The sequence below is a fragment of the Rhincodon typus genome, chromosome 10 (assembly GCF_021869965.1).
Source record: "Rhincodon typus isolate 14 chromosome 10, sRhiTyp1.1, whole genome shotgun sequence".
Taxonomy (NCBI): Eukaryota; Metazoa; Chordata; class Chondrichthyes; order Orectolobiformes; family Rhincodontidae; genus Rhincodon; species Rhincodon typus.
The window spans coordinates 17,538,850-17,562,667 of record NC_063341.1 but is presented as its reverse complement, the minus strand read 5'-3'; the positions used below and the strand labels follow the sequence as shown (position 1 = coordinate 17,562,667).

The following is a 23,818-nucleotide window of genomic DNA, read 5'->3' as shown; positions in this document are numbered from 1 at the left end:
TCAGCAGAAGACACCAGCAGCAAACCAGAACTTCAAGAGAATCAGGGAGTAGAGGTGAGTGTGGTTATCATCACTAAGGAGAAGGTGCTGGGGAAGCTGAAAGGTCTAAAGGTGGATAAATTACCTGGACCAGATGGACTACATCCCAGAGTTCTGAAGGAGAAGCTGAGGAGATTGTGGAGGCATTGCTGGTGATCATTCAGGAATCACTGGAGTCAGGGAAGTTTCCAGTGAACTGGAAAATGGTTAAAATAATACTCCTGTTTAACAAAGGAGGGAGGCAGAAGTCAGGAAACTATAAGCTGGTTAGCCTGACCTCGGTCATTGGTAGAGTCCATTATTAGGTATTGCGGATTACTTGAAAGTGCATGGTAAAATACAGCTGAGTCAGCACGGCTACATTAACAGCAGGTTATGCCTAACAAATGTGTTAGAACTCTTTGAGGAGGTACCGAGCAAGTTAGAAAAAGGAGAGCTAGTGGAAGTGATCTATTTGGATTTCCAGAATGCCTTTGACAAGGTGCCACATAGGAGGTTGCTAAAAAAGACAAGAGCCCACTATGTTAAGGCAAGGTATTGGCATAGATAGTGGATTGGCTGACTAGCAGAAGACGGAGAGTTGGGAAAAAAAGAATCTTTTTCATAATGGCAGCCGGTGACTAGTGGAGTTCCACAGGATTCTGTTTTGGGACCACAACTACTCACATGATACATTAATGATCTGGACGAAGGAACTGAAGGCATTGTCGCTAAGTTTGCAGATGATGTAAAGATAGCTGGAGGGAAAGTTCAGGAAGCGGGGAGGCTGCAAAAGGACTTGGACAGGTTAGGAGAGTGGACAAAGAAGTAGCAGGTGGAATACAATGTGTAAGGTGTCATGTAATGCACTTTGATAGGAAGTATAGATGCAGAGACTATTTTCTAAATGCAGAAAGGCTTCAGAAATCTGAAGCACAAAGGGACTTGGGAATCCTAAGGCTAACATATAAGTTCAGTTGGCAGCTAGGAACGAAAATGCAATGTTTGCATTCATTTCAAGAGGGCTAGAATACAAGAGCAGAGATGTAAAGTTGAGGCTGTATAAGGCTCTGTCCAGACAGGATTTGGAATGTTGTGCGCGTTTTCGGGCCTGTATCTAAGGAAGGATGTGCTGGCCTTGGAGAGGGTCCAGAGAAGATTTAAAAGAATGATTCCGGGGATGAAGGGCTTGTCATAGAAGCAGTTGAGGACTCTACGTCTGTACTCGATGCAGTTTAGAAGGATGAGGGGGGATTTGAATGAAACTTTCAGATTACTGAGACGTCTGGATAGAGTGGGGTGGAGAAGATTTTTCGGTAAATAGAGGAGACTAGAACCCGAGGGCGCAGCTTCATGGTGAAGGGACGACCTTTTAAAACTGAGATGAGAAGGAATTTCTTCAGCTGGATGGTGGGGATTCTGTGGAACTCATTGCTGCAGGGGGCTGCAGAAGCCAGGTCATTGAATGTACTTCAAACAGAGATAGATAGGTTCTTAATTGGTAAAGGGGTCAAGGGTTATGGGGAGAACACAAGAGAATGGAGTTGAGAAACATATCAGTCTTGATTGAATGGTGGGGAGCACACTCCTTGGCTGAATGGCCTAATTCTACTCCTGCATCTTATGATCTGGAGAGGAAGAGAGGACTATTTGTGAATAATTTAAATGGCAGATTTGCCGAAATAAAGATTTTTTCAAATCGTTATTATCATCATAACTTTTTTCCAAACTAAAACTCAGCAAATAAACATTGATTAATTCTAGAAACTGCTCAGAATGGCCAGATTATTGAATGAAATAGTACATTATATCTTGTGCTATTAACAATGTCAGCACATTGCATACATGCTGACTCATTCTGAGATTTCAATTTAGTCTAATACCTTGGTCTTCCCAAAGCCTCATGTTTCTTTGAGTATTTAGCTAATTCTCTTTTGAAAGTTGTCAACACAGTGTGGCGCTGGAGAAACACAGCAGGTCAGGCAGCATCAGAGGAGCAGGAGAGTCAATGTTTCAAAACATCGACTGTCCTGCTCCTCTGATGGTGCCTGACCTGTTATGTTCCTCCAGCTCCACACTGTATTGACTCTGATTCCAACATCTGCAGTTCTTGCTATCTCTTTTAAAAGTTTCCATTGTATTTGTTCCACCACCCTTTCAGATAGTCCACACCAGAATATAGTTTGAAACCATTCTGATGAAAGGTCACTGGATGCAAAACATCAATTCTGTTTTTTCTTTCTACAGATGTTGCCAGAGCTGCTAAGTTTCTCTAGCAATTTCTGTTTTGGTTCCAGATCACAACTCACGCTATTCTCATGACACCTCTGGTTCTTTGGTCAATTACCCTATATCTGTCTTTGGTTGCTGACCCTTTTGCCAGTGGAACTAGTTTCTCCATATTTAATCTGTTAAAATCTTGAGCAAACCTTCAAGTTATTGAATGTATTTTGAATTCCAGGTCATTAACAGATATCAAACAGAGGTGTAACATTTCTAAAAGCTTAATCTGGGGAACATCACTATAGTGTCAAAAACAATTGTTCCACACAGCTTTGCATTCTAAGGCCCTGAGCAATCTGTATCCATGCTGTCATTCGCCCTTTTAATCCCGTGCACCTCAAATTGACTAATAGGTCTATAACATAATACTTTCTTCAACGCTTTTTAGAAGCTAAGATTCATAATAACAGTCATAGTACTCTCATTGACCCTTCCCCTTACTTCATTAAGGATGCAGTTGATTTGAACCCATCAGCCTAACCCTAACCCTAAACTACTTCAAGGAAAAATATCCAGTTCAAGGCTAAGCTTATGAGGCAGGCTGAGACTTTGAAATTAAAAAAAATGAGAGAATTAACGACCAGAGATGATAATTAAGTGGACAAGCTGAATTAATCTCATCATTTGATTTTTTAAATTTTTTTCGTACTTGGGTCAAAGCTTTAAACTTGGAACAGGCGATAAATAAAAAGGTTCTTTGGAGTATCCACACTAAGCAAGTACTATGACTATTTTATGAGTCAGGAGGTGACCAAACTGCTGTAGAATAATCAATTACTTAACTGCTACAGTACTCACAACACTGTTGTGGCTGATTCCACCCCCCCACCCCTTCAATTTCTAGTTAATCAGGGCAGGGATGTTGATGGTGAGAGACGTGATAAGATCTGAAAGTAAGGCACCGACATGGTAGTGCTGCAAAACAGGACTGCATGTTTGCAAACAGGACAGCAGAAGCAGAATGGCATAGATGGAGCTAAGCAATTCATAAACCCCTGCAGTCATTCCACGCCAAGTTAAGGCTCAAATATTTGTGGACTAACAGAAAGTTGAGCATCAAGGAGCATCCTCAATGACGTCAGAATGCAGCACTTGATAGCATGGGCCACGAATGCATGAAATATCAGGATGCATAAAGCAATGTTTAACTGCTGGCATTTATAAGGTTATAACATACTGTTGGGTAGCTACCTTGATATTGAGTCATTTAACACCTTCTTATTAAATGACCCCATAATCAGACAGGACCCAAGCATTTAATCCTACATATTTAAAGAAAGACTTCATATTGAAACAGTCCATCTTATAAAAGAGACTTTTTTAAAAAATGTATCTATCAAATTAAAAAAAACATGCTTACCAATGCAAATAGGTGCCTCTGCCCACCCTTTGGAAGAGCAAGTCAGAGTCTTTGGCCCATAAATATGAAAGCCACGATTACATCTATAGTTTATCTGGGTCCCTTCATAATACTTTTCTTTATCAGGAGTAAATTTCCCATTTATTAATGCAGGTGGTTTTCCACATCCCAGTTCTGTAAAGTATAAGATCAAGTATAACTAGGAGTAAATTGGATTAGTTTTCCATCGAATTCAACTAAAACATAATAGCTGACCATGGTGAGACCAAATTATAGCATTTAATACCACATTCCTACTTTTACATTGAACAGTTGATCATGCCCCTTCTTAAGACATGGCCCATTTTTTACCAGTTTATCATACACCTCTAAATGTCTGTTCTTGCATACTGCTTGCAGCAACACTTGGTCGATTGCTGCTCTACAGTCTTGATGAGGAAGTTCAACAGCATTATAGCAGCTGTAACTCATCAGTTGACATTATGGTGAAGATTTCGCTTCAGTATTTCATTAGCCTTGTGTTGCCCTGAGGTAATAAAAGGTACTTTATGAATGCAAATTCTTCTTTTCACGGAAATCATACTTGTTAGAGCAGTCTTCTCTAGAAAGTCAAATACAAAAATCTAATGTATCTTTCACATATTTACAATGCGGTGAGGATATCCTTATTGTCAGGAATGTTGGCCTATAAAGACAAATTACCAGGAGTATTGCCAAGATTTCCATCCCCTTATAACTAATAATGTGGAAATGTACAGCATGAAACAATTTCATGCTTAATGGCAGAAATATCTTCTCAATGTAATACAAAAACTTTGGTTATTCCCTGTGCAAATGGATAAAATCACATTTTCCAGAGCTCCTTATCAAGGCATGACAAAGCACACTGTGTGAAGAAATAACATTATGCTTCATTGTTATGGATGTGAGGAATTGGGAATTCCTTCAATAATACTGCATTATTTTTCTGACATTCCACATAGATTTCATGGATTTCCTTGTGGCTTCAATGAATCTCTGAACATAACACACTGGTAACAACGATTAAAAATATCTCCAGGAAGTATAGCAACCTCTAATGGCTGCTGCACTGTCTCCGGAGGGAAAAGCAGCAGGTTAAGATGAACCAAAAAGAGACAATTGAATTATCACACTTGGGAATTATTGGCCTCGCTGTTATCTTCCTCAACTGCGTGAAAGACAGTGCAGGCTTGATTAAGGATGTCCCTGGCTGAGTCAGCTGCTGTAAGATGACTCGCACTCAGAAGGATTGGGTTCCAATCTCTTCCTGGTGGCCATCAAAGTCACAACTGCCTGTTACAAGGAGTGATAGGTAGCTTTTGTAGGCACATTTCAAGGTCCAGGACTACGTGTTTTGGGAACGCACTAAATCTTGGGGCAGCTGTCGCCAAGATGCGCTGGGTAAAGACCACAGTCTGAGGTCTTCCTGCTGAAGGTAAATGGAGGTCCGTTCAGTTATCGGACCCTCCTAGTGTCTCAAATATAAGTAAATGTTAGTGTTGTGTGCATAAGAGAGGTCTTGGTTTTGTGGATAGAGTTCAAGTCCCAAGTTTTGTTTCTTTACTTAATATGAAACTGTACAGAACTGAACTGCATTTATGACTATGAATATATACAAAGGGATTTTTTTGAGCAAAGTATATTTTTGAAATAAAAAGAAGGGTGGCTTGTGTGGCAAACCCAAATCCTCAAACTACAAATGCATCCATGATCTTAGCAACACAATTTTCCCCACAGCACATGTTTTCATATCTTTACCCCTTGACAATGCTAGTCAAGCAGCTAGGGCATTAAGATTCTTCACTATCCGTGGCTTTCCTCCAACTGCAGGGTGCTATTGACTGTATCAAAGTTGCTTTGAGTGTTCTCTCACTCACCGGAAATGTTTGCAAACAGAAAAGCTTCCAGTCCCTGAACATTCAAATCATTTGTGACTTTTGACATTTTAAATTCTGGATGGCTGTTTCAATAACCTGGCAGCTGCCATGATTCTTACATACTGAAGAACTCTCAAGTTCCTGTCTCCTTCAAAGGAGACAAGGGTGCCCCCTCCAAACAAGGCTCATGACACCTTTAACACACCCTCAGACTGATGCAGAACAAAGGTATAGGATTGCTCGTAAGTTGGCCTCTTGATGATGAGGTTTCAATGCTTGGAACACTGGCAGGGGCTTGCATTATATCCTACATAGTGTGTGCTGCATTATTATGGTCTGCTGTGTCATCCAAAACTGATGCCAACTGATTAACTCTGTGGCTCTTTATTTTTCAAAAGTATATCGTAAAGCACAGAGTTGGGTTCTAGTTGAGAGAGATGTCTTGAAGTTTATCAATGTCATAAACAATTTACGTGACTAAAAATACCTCTGACTTAGACACAGTCTGGGTTCGCTGCTTACTGATCATACTGTACATTACATACAGACAGCTTACTGACTGAGCAGATCATAATACAGAGAATAATTGAAGGAGAACTAAATACTGTTATACTGGAAGTTTACTTGTCATGATGTCATATCTTAAAGCTTCAGGCCTATATAGTCTAGTTTTATAACAATTCCTCTTATCCCTGTAGAAAGTGGGAACCTTTTCCTGATAACATGTAAAAGGGTGCATTGCAAATAGATGGGCTGAATCTTAGCCAAAATAGAGTAAGCGTCAACCCTCTTGATGCTGCCTGGCCTGCTGTGTTTCTCCAGCCCCACACTTTGTTATCTCTGACTCCAGCATTGGCAGTTCTTTCTATCTCAAGAGTAAGCACCAGTTTTGTTTGAAATTCTACTGTGCACCTGGTCAAACTTTGGCAATCTGGCTTTGCTCCACCAGCAAAGTAATGAAGTCATAGTGTCATATAGCACAATACAGACTGTTTGGTCCAAATCATCCATGCCGACCAGGTATCCCAAACTTAACTAGTTCTATTTGTTCCATATCCTTCTAAACCTTTCCTATTCATGTACCTATCCAAACGTCTTTTAAATTGTACCTACCTCTACCACTGCCCTCCGCAGCTCATTACATGCAGGCACCACCCTCTGTGTGAAAATGTTGCTCCTCAGGTCCCTTTTAAATCCTTACCCTCTCACCTAAAACCTATGCCCTCTAGCTTTGGACTTCCATACCCTAGGTAAAAGACCTTGGCTTTTTATCTTACCAATGCCCCTTATGATTTTATAAACCACTATAAGGTCACCCCTCATCCTCCAATGCTGTAAAGAATAAAGTCCCAGCCTATTCAGCCTCTCCTTACAACTGAAACCTTCCAGTCCTAACAACATCCCTGTAAATTTTTTCTGCACCTTTTCAAGTTTAACATCATTCCTATAGCAGGGTGACCAGAATTGTATGCAGCATTCTAAAGTGGCCTAACCAATTCCTAAGTCACACGACTCACAGCATACAGCGGCTGGTTGTCTCTCTGTTGAATAGGCAGCCCCATTTTCTCACCTTAGTTACTGTGGACAGCTCCAGGGGTCCACACCACTAGATCCAACCAACTTGGAAACTATTGCAGCACTGCTGTGACCGGGTGGAAAGATATGCCCAGCAATAAAGCAAGAAGGTCAATGACTCCCTGTGCTCTGAAAAAGTGTCATTATCTTCTCTCTGCTACCTCACACTCACAGTGCTAGCACTCACTCTAACTCTGCCACCGTATGTACATCTGAGAGTCATGGATGTCAACTCTCTGTAATCCATGCATCATGTCCACTCTCATCCACCTCATCCCCAGAAACAGTTGATCATTGTTGCCCTCTGTGCTTTCTACTTACTCAGTGAGGATACCACACCACTTATCCTGTTCATCCCAACTTACCATCTACAATAATCCCCCCCGCCCCGTCCAACCATCTTTATTACTGTAGTCCTCAGTGATACAGTACAACGTAGCACATCCCCAGACTTGAATTACTTTCCCCAGGAATCTGCGACTGACGTGCCAGTACTCACCAAAGCCCCAGGACTGATCATGGCCCAGACTTGGCAAGACATCCCCAACTGAACGTGGCCATTTCCTGACTGATCTCCCAACCTCTGGTGCTAGCTGACCTATCTGTAACTCCTGGGCTGCTTGTCCAATCCCCGGTCTACAAAGGCACCATCACCGGACTCTGAGACGGCCAAGTACCTGATTGACTACAGCCAACCTTTGACTAGATTAAGACCCTAGAGTGATTAGAGCCCACTTTCACCCAGTTAAGGACTGCTCCCCATTGGCTTTCACACATGGCCATTTGCTTGAAGCATGTGCAGTTGATTGCTGTGTAAACTGCTGGCACATGCTGTGGGTCTGAAAGTAACATAGCACAGTGCTGTGCAGTGACGTGTCCACTTTTCTGGACTGATAGATTGACTGTTCAACAGTTCATACCATTACAGCTCCTGCCTCTCCCTCGATGCTAAAAAGCAATGTGACCCACAGAGACTGACAGCCTGGAACTGAGCATGAAGTGCTTTGTATGCTAAGAATGCAATGTGTTACATGCCGATTGGCAACTTGCAAGTCAGTACTAAATTCAGTGAGCATGTGCTAAGAAAGTAATGTGAAGTAGACAGAAGCTGGCAGCCTTCTTTGCCTGGCGGTAAAGTGTGAGTGCTAAGAAAGCGTGCTAGCAGCCAAAAGCTACATATGTCCACATCAGGACAAAAGCATCTTTAGTAGATACACTTTAGTAGGTGCATGTCTGTCTCTGCACAGAACAACTTGTTGGAAGCAATCAGTTATTGATGTCTCAGAGCTCTAAAATAAAGTTGAAGGGCTGAAGTCATGTCTGAGTTGGTCCACAGCAAGAATATGACATTGGTGAGGCTGGATGAAAGGTCAAGAAGGGTAGCGGGTATGGAAAATGCAAGGATATTGTTCACAAGAAGCAGTTGTATGATGGCCAGGAGAAACACCGGGAAAGCTGCAACTATCAGTTACCCCCTTGGATATACATGTTAAGAATTTGTGCCATCTAGTTTCTTGGTGGAGGAGGAAAGAATGTGAAGTGATACACAAGTAAGTGCATTTGGGGTTCTAATGAAATGGAAAGGCATTAGAAATAAGTTAGTTGCTGTTCAATGGTGAGATTCTGAAGTCAGCATTTAAAACTTGAGGAAAACTTGGGGGCGGATGTTGACCTCAATGTCAAGAATCAGATCTTTCTCATTCTCACTGTATTTTCCCACCTTTCTCGGCATTACTCTTGCCATAACGGGGAGGGGAGAGCTCCATCCAATGTAACTGCATAATGCAATAATGGGACTTTTTTTTCTCCTATTAGTCAGAATGTTCTGTGGTGGTCAGGAGGTTGCAGCCGTGTGAATGACCTTGTAAGCTCGAGCTGATCATTCCCGATCTGGGAACTGGGTTTTATTGTCCTTTTGGAGCACTCTCAAGATAAGCTTGTAGCCCACAGCCATGAAGACGGCCTAGAGTCCTGAAAAAGATCACTCCAGGCCTGAGAAGCTGGTAACATTATTCATGTGTCATCTCGTCATTTAATATAACAGTGTGAGCAGTTAAATAAAACCTAATACTCTTACGTGAATGCAAATAACTCCAATTGTTTGAATCAGTAGTAAAGCTATTGCTGCTGGGCTAACAACCCTCTTTTATAACTGTCACCTGCAGAAAATCTGTCAGCATTTGTCAATTAACACATTTCTTTTATCATTTCCATTACATTCTAGTAATTATGAAAATAAGTTACCAATGCAGATTGGAATAGAGTTTATGATGTGCCATTCACCATCTTCACATTTGATGTTACCATTCTCTTGTAACATATACCGATGATTGCATCTATAATTTCCTATAAAAGCACTTGCGTATGAATACCGTGAATGTACAAAATAACCATGGTCAAGTTTTGGTGGTAGTGAGCATGGCCCTGTGGAAACAGTTTGGTTAATTAGTACTCATTTAATTGCTGGTTTGCAATTGACATTTACTTGAAAAAGAAAATTATTATTTGATTTCAAAATAGACTCAGCAACGATATACCAAAAATTATGATACTTGAAAGGTTTCACAAATCTGATCACAAATTTTATCTGATGTTAATATTTAAATGAATTTCTGGTTTAATAATTTATTGTTGTCATCTCGAGAGATTAATAATAATCTACAACCTGAGGAAATTCATAAAAGCATTTTCAAACCATTAAAATTTTAAAGAATTATAGTGTATTTTGGACCAGTTGATTTATCCTTAAGTAATTAATGAGCATAATCAGAACACCAACATGACTTTGTAGGTCTTGTAACTTGATTGTGGATCAGAAAGGTGTACAAAAATGGACAGAATCTGTTGACACAGAATGGAAGGGGAGCAGTATCCAGACAGTTTGAGAAAATTACAACCACACCTTGCAAGGATGTAAGAGTCCAGAGATGAGTTATTGTTACTGATAGTAAATGGAATAATTGGCCTCCCAGAGAACAAGGATTTGCAGACACTGATTTTATTCATCAATCTTAATATGTTTGCTAAGACAAAAGGACAGAAAAATGTCAGCCATGGCTTCTTGAGTTGGGAAGCTGTCCAAAGTGGGAAAAAGGGAAAGCATAATATGGTATTGCAAGGGTTTCGATAATTAGGGGGTCAGCTAGTATCTTTGATAAGCAGGATTGACAGTCTCATGTCATATGCTTCATAACAACCACCAATGTGAGAGACTTCTTGAATGGACGTGAAAAAAATATTGCTGAAGTAAATAAAGGATCCAAACATTGGGTCCATGTTGGTGGTAACAACTTGGGAAGCATAGGAAAGAAGTGCTATTTGGAGAGTGGCAGGTAGCAGAAGCTTAATCAATGGACCAGATCTCAACATTATTGTTTCAGAGATAGCAGGAACTGCAGATGCTGCAGAATCTGAGATAACATGGTGTAGAGTAGGATGAACACCCTTCTTCAGAAGGGTGTAGGCCCGAAACTTCAGCTTTCCTGCTCCTCTGATGCTGCTTGGCCTGCTGTGTTCATCCAGCTCTACACCTTGTTATCTCAACATTATTGTCTTTGAATTATTACCTGAGCCTCATACAAATTAGCACAGGGTAAAATAAGATTAGAGAAGGCAACATTTCTTTTTATTCATTCGCAAGATGAGGGCATCACTGGCTAGGCCAGCATTTATTGCTCATCAGAGAGGACAAATAAGAGTCAACTACATTGCTATGGGTCTGGAGACACATGTAGGCCAGACCAGATAAGAATGGCAACTTTCTTCCCTAAAGGACATTAGTGAACCAAAGTGGGGTTTTCTGGTCATCATTAAACTCTTAATTCCAGATTTTTAGTAAATTCCACCATCTGCCATTGAGTACAAAAACCAAAACATCTGGGAAGGGAAGAGTTTTGAGAAGTTCTCTCTCTCTCTGCATTGTCATTCCCACCCTGAGTCCATTTGCATTCTGTACATTTTCACAAAAAAAGGTCCTTTTACCCATGACACCAACAGAAGAATGATGACCATGTTATAGCAAAAAATAGAAAACAATCCAAAAAAGCTAATACTGGGATTGTAAATTTTATTTTAATTCAACAAGATACATTTTGCTACATTTCATATCTATTCGAAAGACCTTTTTTTAGAACTATTCGATGATGTAATTGCTTTGAGGAAAATTATAGTTTCATTTTATGGTTTGCTTTAAACTAAGTTAAATGAATAAAGAGAACTTACCTGGACATTTTACATGTGGGTCCCAGCCATTTAGAGTACACGTAGATTGTTCTCGGCGGTTGGAATTTCTGCAAATGTAAGTTATTCTTCTCGAAAGACCGAATGACCAAGCATAGGATGGTTCGAAAACTGCGTCGATGTTTGGTAACGGACATCTAATTGCTGAGAAAGGTAAATTGACACCAAAGTGCAGACATGATATTGATAGCATTACAAGCTGACCAAGGCTCAGTTTATGAAATATTATAAAGTAATGCTTCTAACCTATTAATGAAATTAAAAAAGCAAAGTTAAAGAACTAGAATATTCAAATTTTCCTTACAAATGCTGCAATGTCTAAACAATTAGAGTACATGGAACAATGGAGGCAAACTGATCCACTGAAGTTGCTGCATGGTTATAATTAGCCATGCAAGCTCTGTTTTTCTCTCTGAAAATTATGTTTTTGGTGAAATTTGTTCTGTGTTCTCACTTATTTTAACTAAATATTTTTTTCTCCATGTTCTTTTTCAGCAAGCCAGAACAAATCCTAAGATTGCATTGCCTTTTTCAATGAAGAGATTTCTTATCTGATCTGTGTAGCTGATCCATTATTTGTAACACTTCATTCAGATCACTATTATGATCAGGTGAGCAGAGGTGGAATCACACTGTTCATTTCCAATCTCTTGTTGGTTGGAACAGGTCTTTTAAAAAAGGAAGTGCTTGCCAAGTCAGTGAGTATTTAGCTCACTGAGTGTTTCACTGCTGTGATTGTATAAAACAGTCACAGACATGTTTCCTTGAGACTTTTTTGATAAGAAAAGAGAACAGTATTTATCGTGCTTAATCCAATCTGTATAAAATTATCATAGTTAAACAGTACACGCTGCTTTCATTGTGTGATGTTGTTCATAGAACATTAATAGGCAGAATTATTTGTTATGCTTTTAATAATTGAGGATAGATTAGAAACCAAAAATTCAATTACCTACACATCTTGGATTTGGATTCCATCCAGATGCTTCACATATTACTGATTTTGAGTCAGAAGGTTTGTAGCCTCTATCACAGGTATAGTCTACTTTTTCACCATGGGAAAACATCCACTTAGCTGTTTGGAAATTACCGTGGTCTATTGGCATGATCGTACATACTATTGCTGAAAAACAAAATGATAGGTTTTGATACAGCGAACAATAGTAATAACTCCATAATTACTAACTTCATGCTATCTACATAGCAAAGTAATTATTGCGAAAGATGTAAAGGTGATATATGCACTACCCGAGCTAAGGAAAATTAGTGAAACATTAAGTTCACTTACTAAATATTTTAATTAATATCATAAGATAGTCTTGGTTTTCTTTTGGAGAACTTATGCCAGGAAGGGGGAGGAAAGTATAAGCAGAACAGTGCAGCATAAATTAGAATCAGTGAGAGTAATGGAAGTACAAAGTCAAAGCTTAGGGCTCTTTCTGTGAATGCATTTGAAACAACATAGATGATATAGAATAACTGAATATGACTCAATAGTTGTTATGGAGATGTGGTTACAGGGTGTCCAAGATTGTGAGCTCAATGTTAAAGGATATTTGACATTTGGAAGACTAGTCAAAAAGGAAAAGGAGGTGGCTTTTTCAATAAAGGTGTCAGTGCAGATGTGAGCAGTGATTCAGGTGTAATAGATTGCGATGTGGAACAGTTTGGGTGGAGAAAAGGAACTGCTGCAGAAAGAAGTTTGAGGTGGGAGTTGTCTATAGGTCCCCAAAGAATTCCCTCACTATAGAACAAGGTATAAATGAAGGTGAGAAATAATGGAAATGTGCAACAAGGGTGCTAAAATTGTCATGGGTGATTTTAATCTGCATATTGGCAGATTGAAAACTATTGGCAGATATTAGCAGAAAACAAAAGCAGGGATGCACTTCTGAGACTTTATAAGCCTCTGGTCAGACCATATGTAGAATATTGCCTGCAATTTTGGACCTCATACCTCAGGAAGGATGTACTGGCCCTGGAGTGGGTCCAGAGGAGGTTCACGGGAATGATCCCATATGAGGATCATTTGAGTACTCTGGGTCTATACTCAATGGAGTTTAGAAGGCTGAGGGTGGATCTAATTGAAATTTACGAAATACTGAACGGCTGAGATAGAGTGGATGTTGAAAAGATGTTCCGTTAGCAGGAGAGACTAGGGCCTGAGGGCACAGCCTTAGAGTAAACAGAAGACCCTTTAGAACTAAGATGAGGAGAAACTTCTTCAGCCAGAGAGTGGTGAATCTATGGAACCAGGCCATTGAGTATATTTAAGACAAAGATAGATAGGCTCTTGATTGTCAAGGGGATTGAAGGATACGGGGACAAAGTGGGAGAATGGGGTTGAGAAACTTATCAGCCATGATTGAATGGCAGAGCAGACTTCATGGGCCGAATGGCCTAATTTCTGCTCATATGTCTTATGTCTTATGGCTGGACAAACCAAATGGGCAAGTGTAACATGGAGAACAAATTTGTAGAGTGCATCGCAGATTGTTTCTTATCACAGTACATTGCAGAACCTACCCAGGAACAGGCTATTTTAGACCTAGAGATTTGTAATGAGGTAGGATTAATAAGAAAGCTTGTAGTTAAGGATCCTTTAGGGGGTGACAATCATAGTAAGGTAGAATTTCAAATTCAGTTTGAAAGAGTGAAAGAGATAGAATGAGAGAGAGAGACAGATAGAGCAATTCAGGTCTCAAACCAGTATCCTCAACTTCAGTAAGAACAATTACAGAGGTATGAAGGAAGAATCTAAAGACTGCTGGGAAAATAGAGAAATAGGAAAATCAATGCTTGTGCTTTGCCAGATAGGCAGCTATTTCATAACACTCAATGATGATTTATTATGGTCAAAAAGAAGGAATTTAATGAGAAGGATGATGGTTAACAAAGGTGTTCAAGGAAAGTACCCAATTGAAAACTAAAATATAGAAAGCAGCAAAAGCTAGTATTGGCCAGAGGGTTTGGGAATTTTTCAGAAACCAGCAACAGATGACTAAAAATCTAATAAAATGGGAGAAAATTGACTGTGAAAGTAATTTGGCAAGAAATAAAAACTAAAAGCAAGAGCTTTGAAGGGTAAAAAAAGAGAGTAGTAAAAGTAGGTGTGGATCCCTTGGAGGATGTGACTAGAGAATTAAGAATCGTGAACTGGGAAATGGCAGCTAATTTAAACCAATATTTTGCTTTGGTCTTCATGGCAGAGGAGTGATATGAGGCATAGGAAGAGATGCTGAATCATGCCTTGTCTGATGTTCTGAAGTACTATTTCCTGGCACATTAGTCTTCTAAAGCGACAGTTCACTAACAACCTTTAGGGAATGAAATCTGCCTTCCTCAGATATTCTGGCCCAAAAGTGACAGCAATGTGGATATCTCTTCACTACCCTCTGAAATGGCCCAGCAAACAATATAGTTCACAGGCAATACAGTGTGGTGCTGGAGGAACACAGAAGGTCAGGCAGCATCAGAGGAGCAGGAAAGTCAACGTTTCAGGTCGGGATGCTCCTCTGATGCTGCCTGACCTGCTGTGTTCCTCCAGTGCCACACTGTATTAACTCTGACTCCAGCATCTGCAGTCCTTGCTGTCTCTGGGTTGACAGGCAATTAGGGACGGAAAACAAATGTTGGCTCTGCTAGTGATACACACATCCCACAAAAGAGTAAAAAAAGTGTAACTTTTCAGCAACTGATGAAGACACAGAACAATGTCAGCTCTGAAGGCAATATTGAAGGTAGATTTAAGCATACCCCTTTATTTAAAGCCAAGGTAACTGGAGGCAGCAAGAACAAGAAAAATTTAAAAATCTCAGCAGGTCAGGTAGCTTTCCACATGCTACATTGAGTTTAATCTTTGCCTCCACCTCATTCCTTCAGTTCATTTTTCTTCCCCTTTCTATGTTTTGCTGGATTGGTCTTCATCTTGCACCTTTCTTTATGATGCATTTGTGCGTAGCAATTTGCAAATCATCTGGGCACATCCTTTGCGATTTCCATTAATATGCTTTTTGTCTGTTGCATCATGAAATTCTTTGTTACTTCATCTTCCTTGCTGTCATCCATATCAGAGATCTACGCCTTTGCCTTTTCTGCCCACTCTACCCTCCCACTGCCTTAACCCTTACATTTCAATCTTTCTCAGTCCTGGTGAAAAGTTCCAAGTCTACGTCATTGACTTTAAAGTGTTTTTCTCCACAGAAAGTGCCTGATCTGTAGAGTTATTCAAGCTTTTCTTTAAATTTCAGATTCCAGTACTGGCTGATTTTGCTTTACTAAAACTTATCTAGCATATTTTTCTGATCAACCTGTTCAGAGATATTATTACACACCTCTAAAATCACCTTAAGAGGAGGTGATGGCGAGTGGTGTTATTGCTGGACTGTTAATCCAGAGACCCAAATAATGTTCTGGGGACCTGGGTTCAAATCCCGCCACAGCAGATGGTGGAATTTGAATTCAATAAATATCTGGAATTAAGAGTCTAATCATGACTATGAATCAATTGTCGATTGTCAGGAAAAACCCATCTGGTTCACTAATGTCCTTTAGGGAAGAAAACTGCCATCCTTACCTGGTCTGGCCTACATGTGACTCCAGACCCTCAGCAATGTGGTTGACTCATAACTGCCCTCTGGGCAATTAGAGATGGACAATAAATGCTGCCTAGCCAGCAGCACCCTCATCCCATGAATGAATAAAGATAAAGGACCTCTGAAGCAGGTGGGACTTGAACCTGGGCCTCCTGGTCCAAGAGTAGGGGCAATACCTCTGTACTGCAAGAGTGCCCTAGTATTTTGCTTTTATAACAGGAAAATATATTGCAATCATATTTTGCTACAATCAGAAACAAGATGCAATATATAGTACTGTTCAAAAGAACTTCTCAGCTAATAAGATAATTGAAATAATTTACTATTGACATAAAATTATCAGCTTACGTGTGCAAGTTGGTAGTGGATTCCATCCATATTTACTGCATGTAGTTTCTTGAATGTTTTCAGGTCTATAATTGCGATTGCATTGATATTTTAGTTTTTGAGAATATTTGTAAATCCGTTCGTTGCTAATCACATTCCCATTCTCTATAACTGGTTCCGTACATCTAAATTCTGAAAGGGAAAATTACTGAAATCATTTTGACCACATTTTCAAAGTAACTGGAAGTGTATTTTTAACAATGGTTAAATACAATCTTAGCTATTTATGAAAATAGATCCCTGGAGCCCTGGGCCCACCAACGGCCCAGCCACTATCTGTTTGGTTTATTTAGCCTTCCCGAAAAGATGCACTGGGGGTCTTCTGCCCACTTTTCAGCCAATAAGTGAGGCCCCCATTGCTTCTGAAGAATACTTATCCCAGTGTTGTCAACTGCAGCTTCTGGCAGTGCTGCAATCTGATCCAAAGAGAAGGGTTAATGCAGATTTCTGCCCAAAATCATGAAATGTAATCAGAAGAATTTCGAATGAAAAACACTTAGGAAAACTTTATGTACAGTATGGATATTAAGCATTACCTTTGCATTTAGGAACTGGATGACTCCATGTTCCATTCCCTAAACAATAAATTTCTTTGACACCTTCAATGTCCAGTTCTGGTGAATTACACTCGAATTGCAGGACAGAGCCAAAAGGAAAATTTTGTTCAAGGTCAAATCGCCCTGATCTAATGATCTTTCCATTTTCTGGTTCTTCCGCTGGGGAACAGGTCACAACTGCAAAACAGATTGAACATAATTACTTTAACATGGAATGTGCAACATTTCATATTGATGTGTGTATTGCTTGCCAGTTTCATCTGCAATATTAGAAAACTAACTCTTTTCTAACAGATAACAAGGTGCAGGGCTGGATGAACACAGCAGGCCAAGCAGCATCATAGGAGCAGAGAGGCTGACGTTTCGGGCCTAGACCCTTCATCAGAAAAGGGGGAGGGGAAGGGGGTTTTGAAATAAATAGGGAGAGAGTGGGAGGCGGATAGAAGAGGGATAGAGGAGAGGATAGGTGGAGAGGAAACAAACAGGTCGAAGAGGCGGGGATGGAGCCAGGAAAGGTGAGTGTAGGTGGGGAGTTAGGAAGGGGATAGGTCAGTCCAGGGAGGACGGACAGGTCAAGGGGGCAGGATGAGGTTGGTCGGTAGGAGATGGAGGTGCGGCTTGAGGTGGGAGGAGGGGATAGGTGGGAGGAAGAACAGGTTAGGGAGGCAGGGACGAGTTGGACTGGTTTTGGGATGCGGTGGGGGGAGGGGAGATTTTGAAACTTGTGAAATCCACATTGATACCATTGGGCTGCAGGGTTCCCAAGCGGAATATGAGTTGCTGTTCCTGCAACCTTCGGGTGGCATCGTTGTGGCACTTCAGGAGGCCCAGGATGGACATGTCGTCTGAGGAATGGGAGGGGGAGTTGAAATGGTTCGCGACTGGGAGGTGCAGTTGTTTGTTGCGAACCGAGCGTAAGTGTTCTGCAAAGCGGTCCCCGAGTCTCCGCTTGGTTTCCCCGATGTAGAGGAAGCCACACCGGGTACAGCGGATGCAGTATACCACATTGGCAGATGTGCAGGTGAATATCTGCTTGATGTGGAAAGTCTTCTTGGGGCCTGGGATGGGGGTGAGGGAGGAGGTATGGGGGCAGGTGTAGCACTTCCTGCGGTTGCAGGGAAAAGTGCCGGGTGTGGTGGAGCTGGAGGGGAGTGTGGAGCGGACAAGGGAGTCACGGAGAGAGTTGTCCCTCCGGAAAGCAGATAAGGGTGGGGAGGGAAAGATGTCTTTGGTGGTGGGGTCGGATTGCAGATGGCGGAAGTGTCGGAGGATGATGCGTTGGATCCGGAGGTTGGTGGGGTGGTACGTGAGGACGAGGGGGATTCTTTTTTGGTTTTTATTGCGTGGACGGGGTGTGAGGGATGAGGTGCGGGAGATTTTTCTAACACCACAGATCTTCTGATTTAGTAGTAAAACCACCAGGAGTGACACAAAGGGTATCTTTTACTATTTTGCTACCTGAACAGTAACCTGGCAACATGGATTATTTACCCTTTAGAGAGCCTATATCGATAATCAGGCAGCTTCTATAGTAGACAGGTGATCTACTCTGCGGTATTACTATTCAGAAAATGGAAGTGATAACTAATCCTGAATCACACCATCTAGGACTTGAATGATGGAATATACTTCTCTCAAAGGGTCACGAATCTGTGGAATTAACTATGCCAGAGTAGATGAGTGTCAGGACATTGAATAAATTTAAGAAGGAGGTAGACAGATTTTTAATTAGTAGTGGGTTTAAGAATTATGAAGAGAGTACAGGAAAGTGGAATTGAAGCCAAGATGAAATGAACCAATATGAGCAACTATTGTATTAAATGGTGGAGCACGCTTAAGGCGCTGAATTGCCTACTCCTGCCCGAAGTTCTCATGTTCTTATGTAGTAATGAGACTCTTTTCCAGAAGGCTGTGATAAGTCCAAAAAAAATACATAATGCTTACCACAAAATTGAGAAGAGTCATGCATGGGTTTCAGTGTCACTGCAATGACAGGTACTTAGGTTTTATGTCTCAACAAGTCGTTGACCAAGTCAAGCAACATGTTCCACTGGCTGTTTATAATAAGCAGAATATAGACCCTGCTCAAAAAGGCTGCACTTGTAAAATCCAAAATAAAATATCTATTGTTTTCTGTGGTTTTGCAATTGAACAGCACCTGCTGAACAATTCTTAATGAACTAACAGCTACTCTAACAATCAATTTAAGATAATCAGCCAAATTCATAATATGACTCAGTTACACTTGCTAGGAAAGTCATACGTGTGTGTCTCTATAAAAAGGGATATATAGAAACATTGCATCTTTTTGAATTAGCCAGAAGCATGCATACCCTATTGTTCCCTGCTGCTTTCTCCATGGCAATGCCTCAATCAAAGCCAACTTGCCAAATGATCAGTATCCTTTTCTCTTGTCATGTAATTTGTTTTGAGTTTTTTGAAATCTGGCATTCTTACATTTCTCCTGTTCAGTGTAAAGCAATATTGTTGGCCACATGTCTCTCCAGCAATGTTCACATTCTGTACTCCCAAGTGACTGTTGGAAATTTAATAAAGATTCTCTGCAAGAACAGAGTCCATGGAATCCGGCAAGAGTATGTAGCCTTGATGAAGCTGAGTACATAGGCTGTACATTTAGTATTTTGAGGATGGAGGCATGAGGACTATCAGAAAGAGTGCTGATGAAACTCAGCCTTGATGTTTCCAATGCAGACAGAGGGTTACACAGGATGTAATGGGTGAGGTATAAAAAGTGGTCAAATTACGTAGAGACTGAATAAATTAAGCTTGGGTTTGAGCAGTGGATTAAGTTCCCTGTCTCTGCATTGAATCTGAGGGTGTTAACTAGAACAAGTGACACTTAAGTGTCAAAGGCGCTTCCTCTTTTGTGATAAAACAGATGATTTTGCACGCACTGATATTAAACTGGAAGAAGCTATAATTCATCTATTTTTGGTGAGGCAATTGGAAAAAGCAGTGACAGTCATACCACTAGTAGATGAGAGGTGTGTAGAGTGCTAGAGGTGCACATATGAAATCTGACCCCATGTTTCCAGTGGTCCCATTAAAGGGGAGGGCCTCAGCAAAGTGATGATATGAGTAAAGCACAAACAATGATTTAATTAAATGCAGTGTTGATAATACAATGGGTGAATGTAGAACAAGACAGAGCAGTGCTGTAATTGAAAGTTTGAAAGGAAAGACAAATGAGACTATAACGAGCCGAAATACCAATCATGCCATTATTGGTTCTGTGCTGTGACTGATTACAGATTTCAAACAAGAACAATGAAGAGCATAATTTGAATGCAATGATCATTCAGGACTTTAAAAAGGAAAAGGTGACGGTTTAACAGATTGGGAGTGTCTTTAGTGATGTCGGCTGTTATGAAAGTTGTATGGTATAAAGCTGAAAGACTAGGGCACATTTTGTAGCGAATATGAAACGAGGGATAAGGTTGTATGATGAAGAACTTACAGCAGAAGAATATGTTTCATGAATTAGACAGGTATAATAAAGATGGTAAGGCAGATGGATACAAAATGTATTAACTAAGAGATATTCTGTGATTAGGTTTAAGGACAATGGGGAAGGGAAAAGATGATTGCTCAGAAATCACACAGAAACATTCCATATGCTGCTCACAACTGACACTCAAACTGGAGAACAAGTATCTCATGGGAAATAATTTGTCTACTTTTTAAAGTTTTGAACAAGAGGAATTTAGGCTGATTCTGCTCTCAGTTTGGTCTTGAAACATTGAATGGTTAATTATGGATCAAATCCTACTTTTTGACAAAATGCAAGTTATGTTAAGTTTTTGGGAGGGATCTCAAAATGAAGTCTAATGAGATTTCTCACCGTACCTCACCAAACTCACATCATTTACAACCTACCTCACCCTATGGCATCCCTCATGTCTGAGTCCATCCCTATCCTATCACTTGCTGTTGCTGGAACAATTTGTCACTTAACAGACACTGCCAAAGATCAGCATCCCTTGCACATGTGCTATCTTTAAAAGCCCATTGTGCACCCAGACTAGAGCTGTCAGTCTGGAGTTGCCCTTCGTAAGTCCTGACATTTTCCTGGTCATGGCAAAGAAGGTAAATTGGCACCCCATTTTATGGACAAGGAGATGGATATCCCATTGGGCAAATGTGGTACATTCTCTTCCCTTGGGACCAGTAGTAGCAGTTTGGATATCAGACCAGCTTGGACCTAGGTTGCCACCTGGGTCAGTGCAGTCTCAGTCATCTGGTGGAATGCCCAGCATTTTAGGAAGATGATCAATAAACTTTTTCGGTCTGCCAGCATAAGGGCCATCATCTCCTCTTTGATACCTCATTTACTCTACCTCTGTTATTGTACCCACCTCTCACCCAGGCAGATGCTCTACTTTCACTAATACCTGGAGCATCTTCCCCATTTGCTCTCACTCATCCCAACCCCTTACACCACTAGCCCTGCCTGCTGTCTGTGCTGCCTATCCACTCATCCAGAGAACCTCCCACATGCACCAAAAGACTATAAGACCATAAGACATAGGAGCAGAAATTAAGCTGTTTTGCCCGAGTCTGCTCCACCATTCAAAATTGGCTGATATGTTTCTCAATCCCATTCTCCCACCTTCTCCCCGTAACCTTTGATCCCATTAACAATCAAGAACCTATCTATCTCTGTCTTAAATATACGCAATGACCTGTCCCCCAGAGCCTTCTGTGGCAATGAATTCCATAGATTCATCAGTCTCTCGCTGAAGAAGCGTGAAAGTTTCCTCATAGCATAGCAAAATGTATAAAAGACGCAGCGAATTGCTCCCGATGTCAAGATAGGCCTCACTGGACTTCTTATCCAGTTCTACTACAAATCTCCGCCATATGTGTTTCATTATTATCTAAAAATGATGTTTAACAAATACAAAATGATAAAGCTTTTTAAATACTTTACCTTCGCAATATGGAACCTGACCACTCCATCCATCAACTTCACAAATACGGTAATTCTTTGTACCCACCATCCTATATCTTTAAAAGGAAGCAGTATAAAAATGCTAATTATTTTCTTTGGCATGAAGGAAGAACTTGCATTTATGTATACACTTCTAAAGAGCACAGGACATAATTAAGCAGTTTACAGCCAAAGAAATACATTTGTTTTAAAGTGCAGTCACTGTTTTAATGCAGGGAAACTGGCAGCCAAGTATAACATACTACTACAAACAATAATGTGATGATGACCATGTGATATGAGTTGAGAACTAGGTATAGCTAGGACATTGCGGATAATTCCACCAGTCTTTTTCAAAATAGTGCCGTGGGATCCTTTACTTCTACCTAGCAGAGAAATGGAGCCTCTGTCAAACATTTCATCCGAAAGATGGCATTCGACAGTGCAGTTCTCCTCAGGACTGAACTAAATCATTAGCATTGCCTTTTGTGATTAAACCTTGGAGTAGGTCTTGCATCCAGACCGTTGTGACTCAGAGGGCAAAGTGCTACCAGTTGAGCTGCAGCTGGTACCGTGAAAGTGATAAGTGCAGACAAGGGCAGAGAGCTGCAAAGGGGGCAAAATAAGAACTCAATTTTGGTGGGAGGTGCAAGGTGCACTGTAGCAAACCAAAACAAAGTTGCTGGAGAAGTTCAGCAGGTCTGGCAGCATCTGTGAGGAAAAAAATCAGTGTTAACGTTTCAGGTCCGGTGACCCTTCCTCAGAACTGTAGCAAAGGCTCTGATATGTGATGTTTGGCATTGAATGCAAGATGGTCATTAATTCACTTGGTGTTTTGTTTCTCCTCATTTCATTCAATTGAATTTAATTCCAAATACAATGAAATACCCTGGAGTGCAGACATTCAATGTTTTACAAATGTCTCTGCCCGTCTTAGAATATTGAAACCAATGCTTCTTCCCCTACCTATATGGGTACATTAATTTGATTTATTTATTAATACTTAAGCCTGAAGCAACTGAACATTTTTCACTTTCTCTTTATTTGATTTATCAATAAGGAATGATAGCTTACATGAATCAAACCAGTTGAGTGAAAGGATCATATTGTGTCTCCACAAACTGGCAGTACTAATGGCAGATATTTTGTGGCAGATTTTGAACAGTACTAATGCTCTCCCTAACCCCTACCCCCTAACCCCTTCATCTATGGTATTTCGAATCTGAAGGGGCTTAAGTTGCTAAATACCTGAAAATATGAACAGACATGCATTACATGAATACCAGTGGTGGTTCAGTGTCATCCAGGAGGTGCACCAAATTCATGATGCCAACAAATTCTAATGATGTCTGCAAGCCGGCATCTCTATCTGCACTCTTCCTTGGCTGAACACTTAGTTTAATACACTTCTAGAACATCAGTGATCTCTCTAGAACTCACCATCACATGTGTTCCATTAGAATTACAAATTATATATTACATTATTATATATTACAAATTATATTTTTATTGTAATATAGGTTTTGTACATAGGGGGCATAGGTAATATGAACTGCAGTAAGTTATTTAGCCTGTCAAGTTCTGCCATTCAACTAGACCCTAACTGAATTTCTACTCCAAACCTATCTTCAAATAATTCTTAAAAACATCCAAGCAAAACTTGTTAGAAGGTGAACAGAAAATCGACAACAACTGGACTGGAATTAATGCTACCAAAACTTTGTGCATACATATGTCCCATGTCAGGATGCGCCTTCAGCTAAAAGTCACTGTGTTGGACAAAAATATGAAATCCATAATTAAAACTTCAAAACGAGGGTGAAACTTTCAGGCAGAAAGTTTACTATTGTATTAAAAAAAAAGGCTGTTTGCTGGATACATTATTGTGAAACATATGATTATATATTCCTTTTAAAATTAAAACCTAATATTAGAATTGCTACTGAGGGGAAGAA

General features: G+C 40.4%; 1 protein-coding gene across 2 annotated transcripts in view; it reads right to left on the bottom strand.

Moving 5' to 3' along the window:
* Window positions 1–23,818, bottom strand: part of LOC125484271 (complement factor H-like) — an 80,556-nt gene that overhangs the window by 41,971 nt on the left and 14,767 nt on the right. Inside the window, exons 4-10 of one of the 2 annotated variants that reach the window (XM_048602308.1) lie at window positions 21,864–21,940; window positions 16,892–17,089; window positions 16,317–16,487; window positions 12,326–12,496; window positions 11,356–11,517; window positions 9,379–9,558; window positions 3,662–3,835 (exon numbers count right to left, since the gene is read on the bottom strand). In XM_048602308.1, the coding sequence (XP_048458265.1) occupies window positions 3,662–3,835; window positions 9,379–9,558; window positions 11,356–11,517; window positions 12,326–12,496; window positions 16,317–16,487; window positions 16,892–17,089; window positions 21,864–21,940 (1,133 nt within the window). The remainder of the gene's footprint in view (window positions 1–3,661; window positions 3,836–9,378; window positions 9,559–11,355; window positions 11,518–12,325; window positions 12,497–16,316; window positions 16,488–16,891; window positions 17,090–21,863; window positions 21,941–23,818) is intronic. The other variant, XM_048602309.1, reaches the window with a different exon arrangement.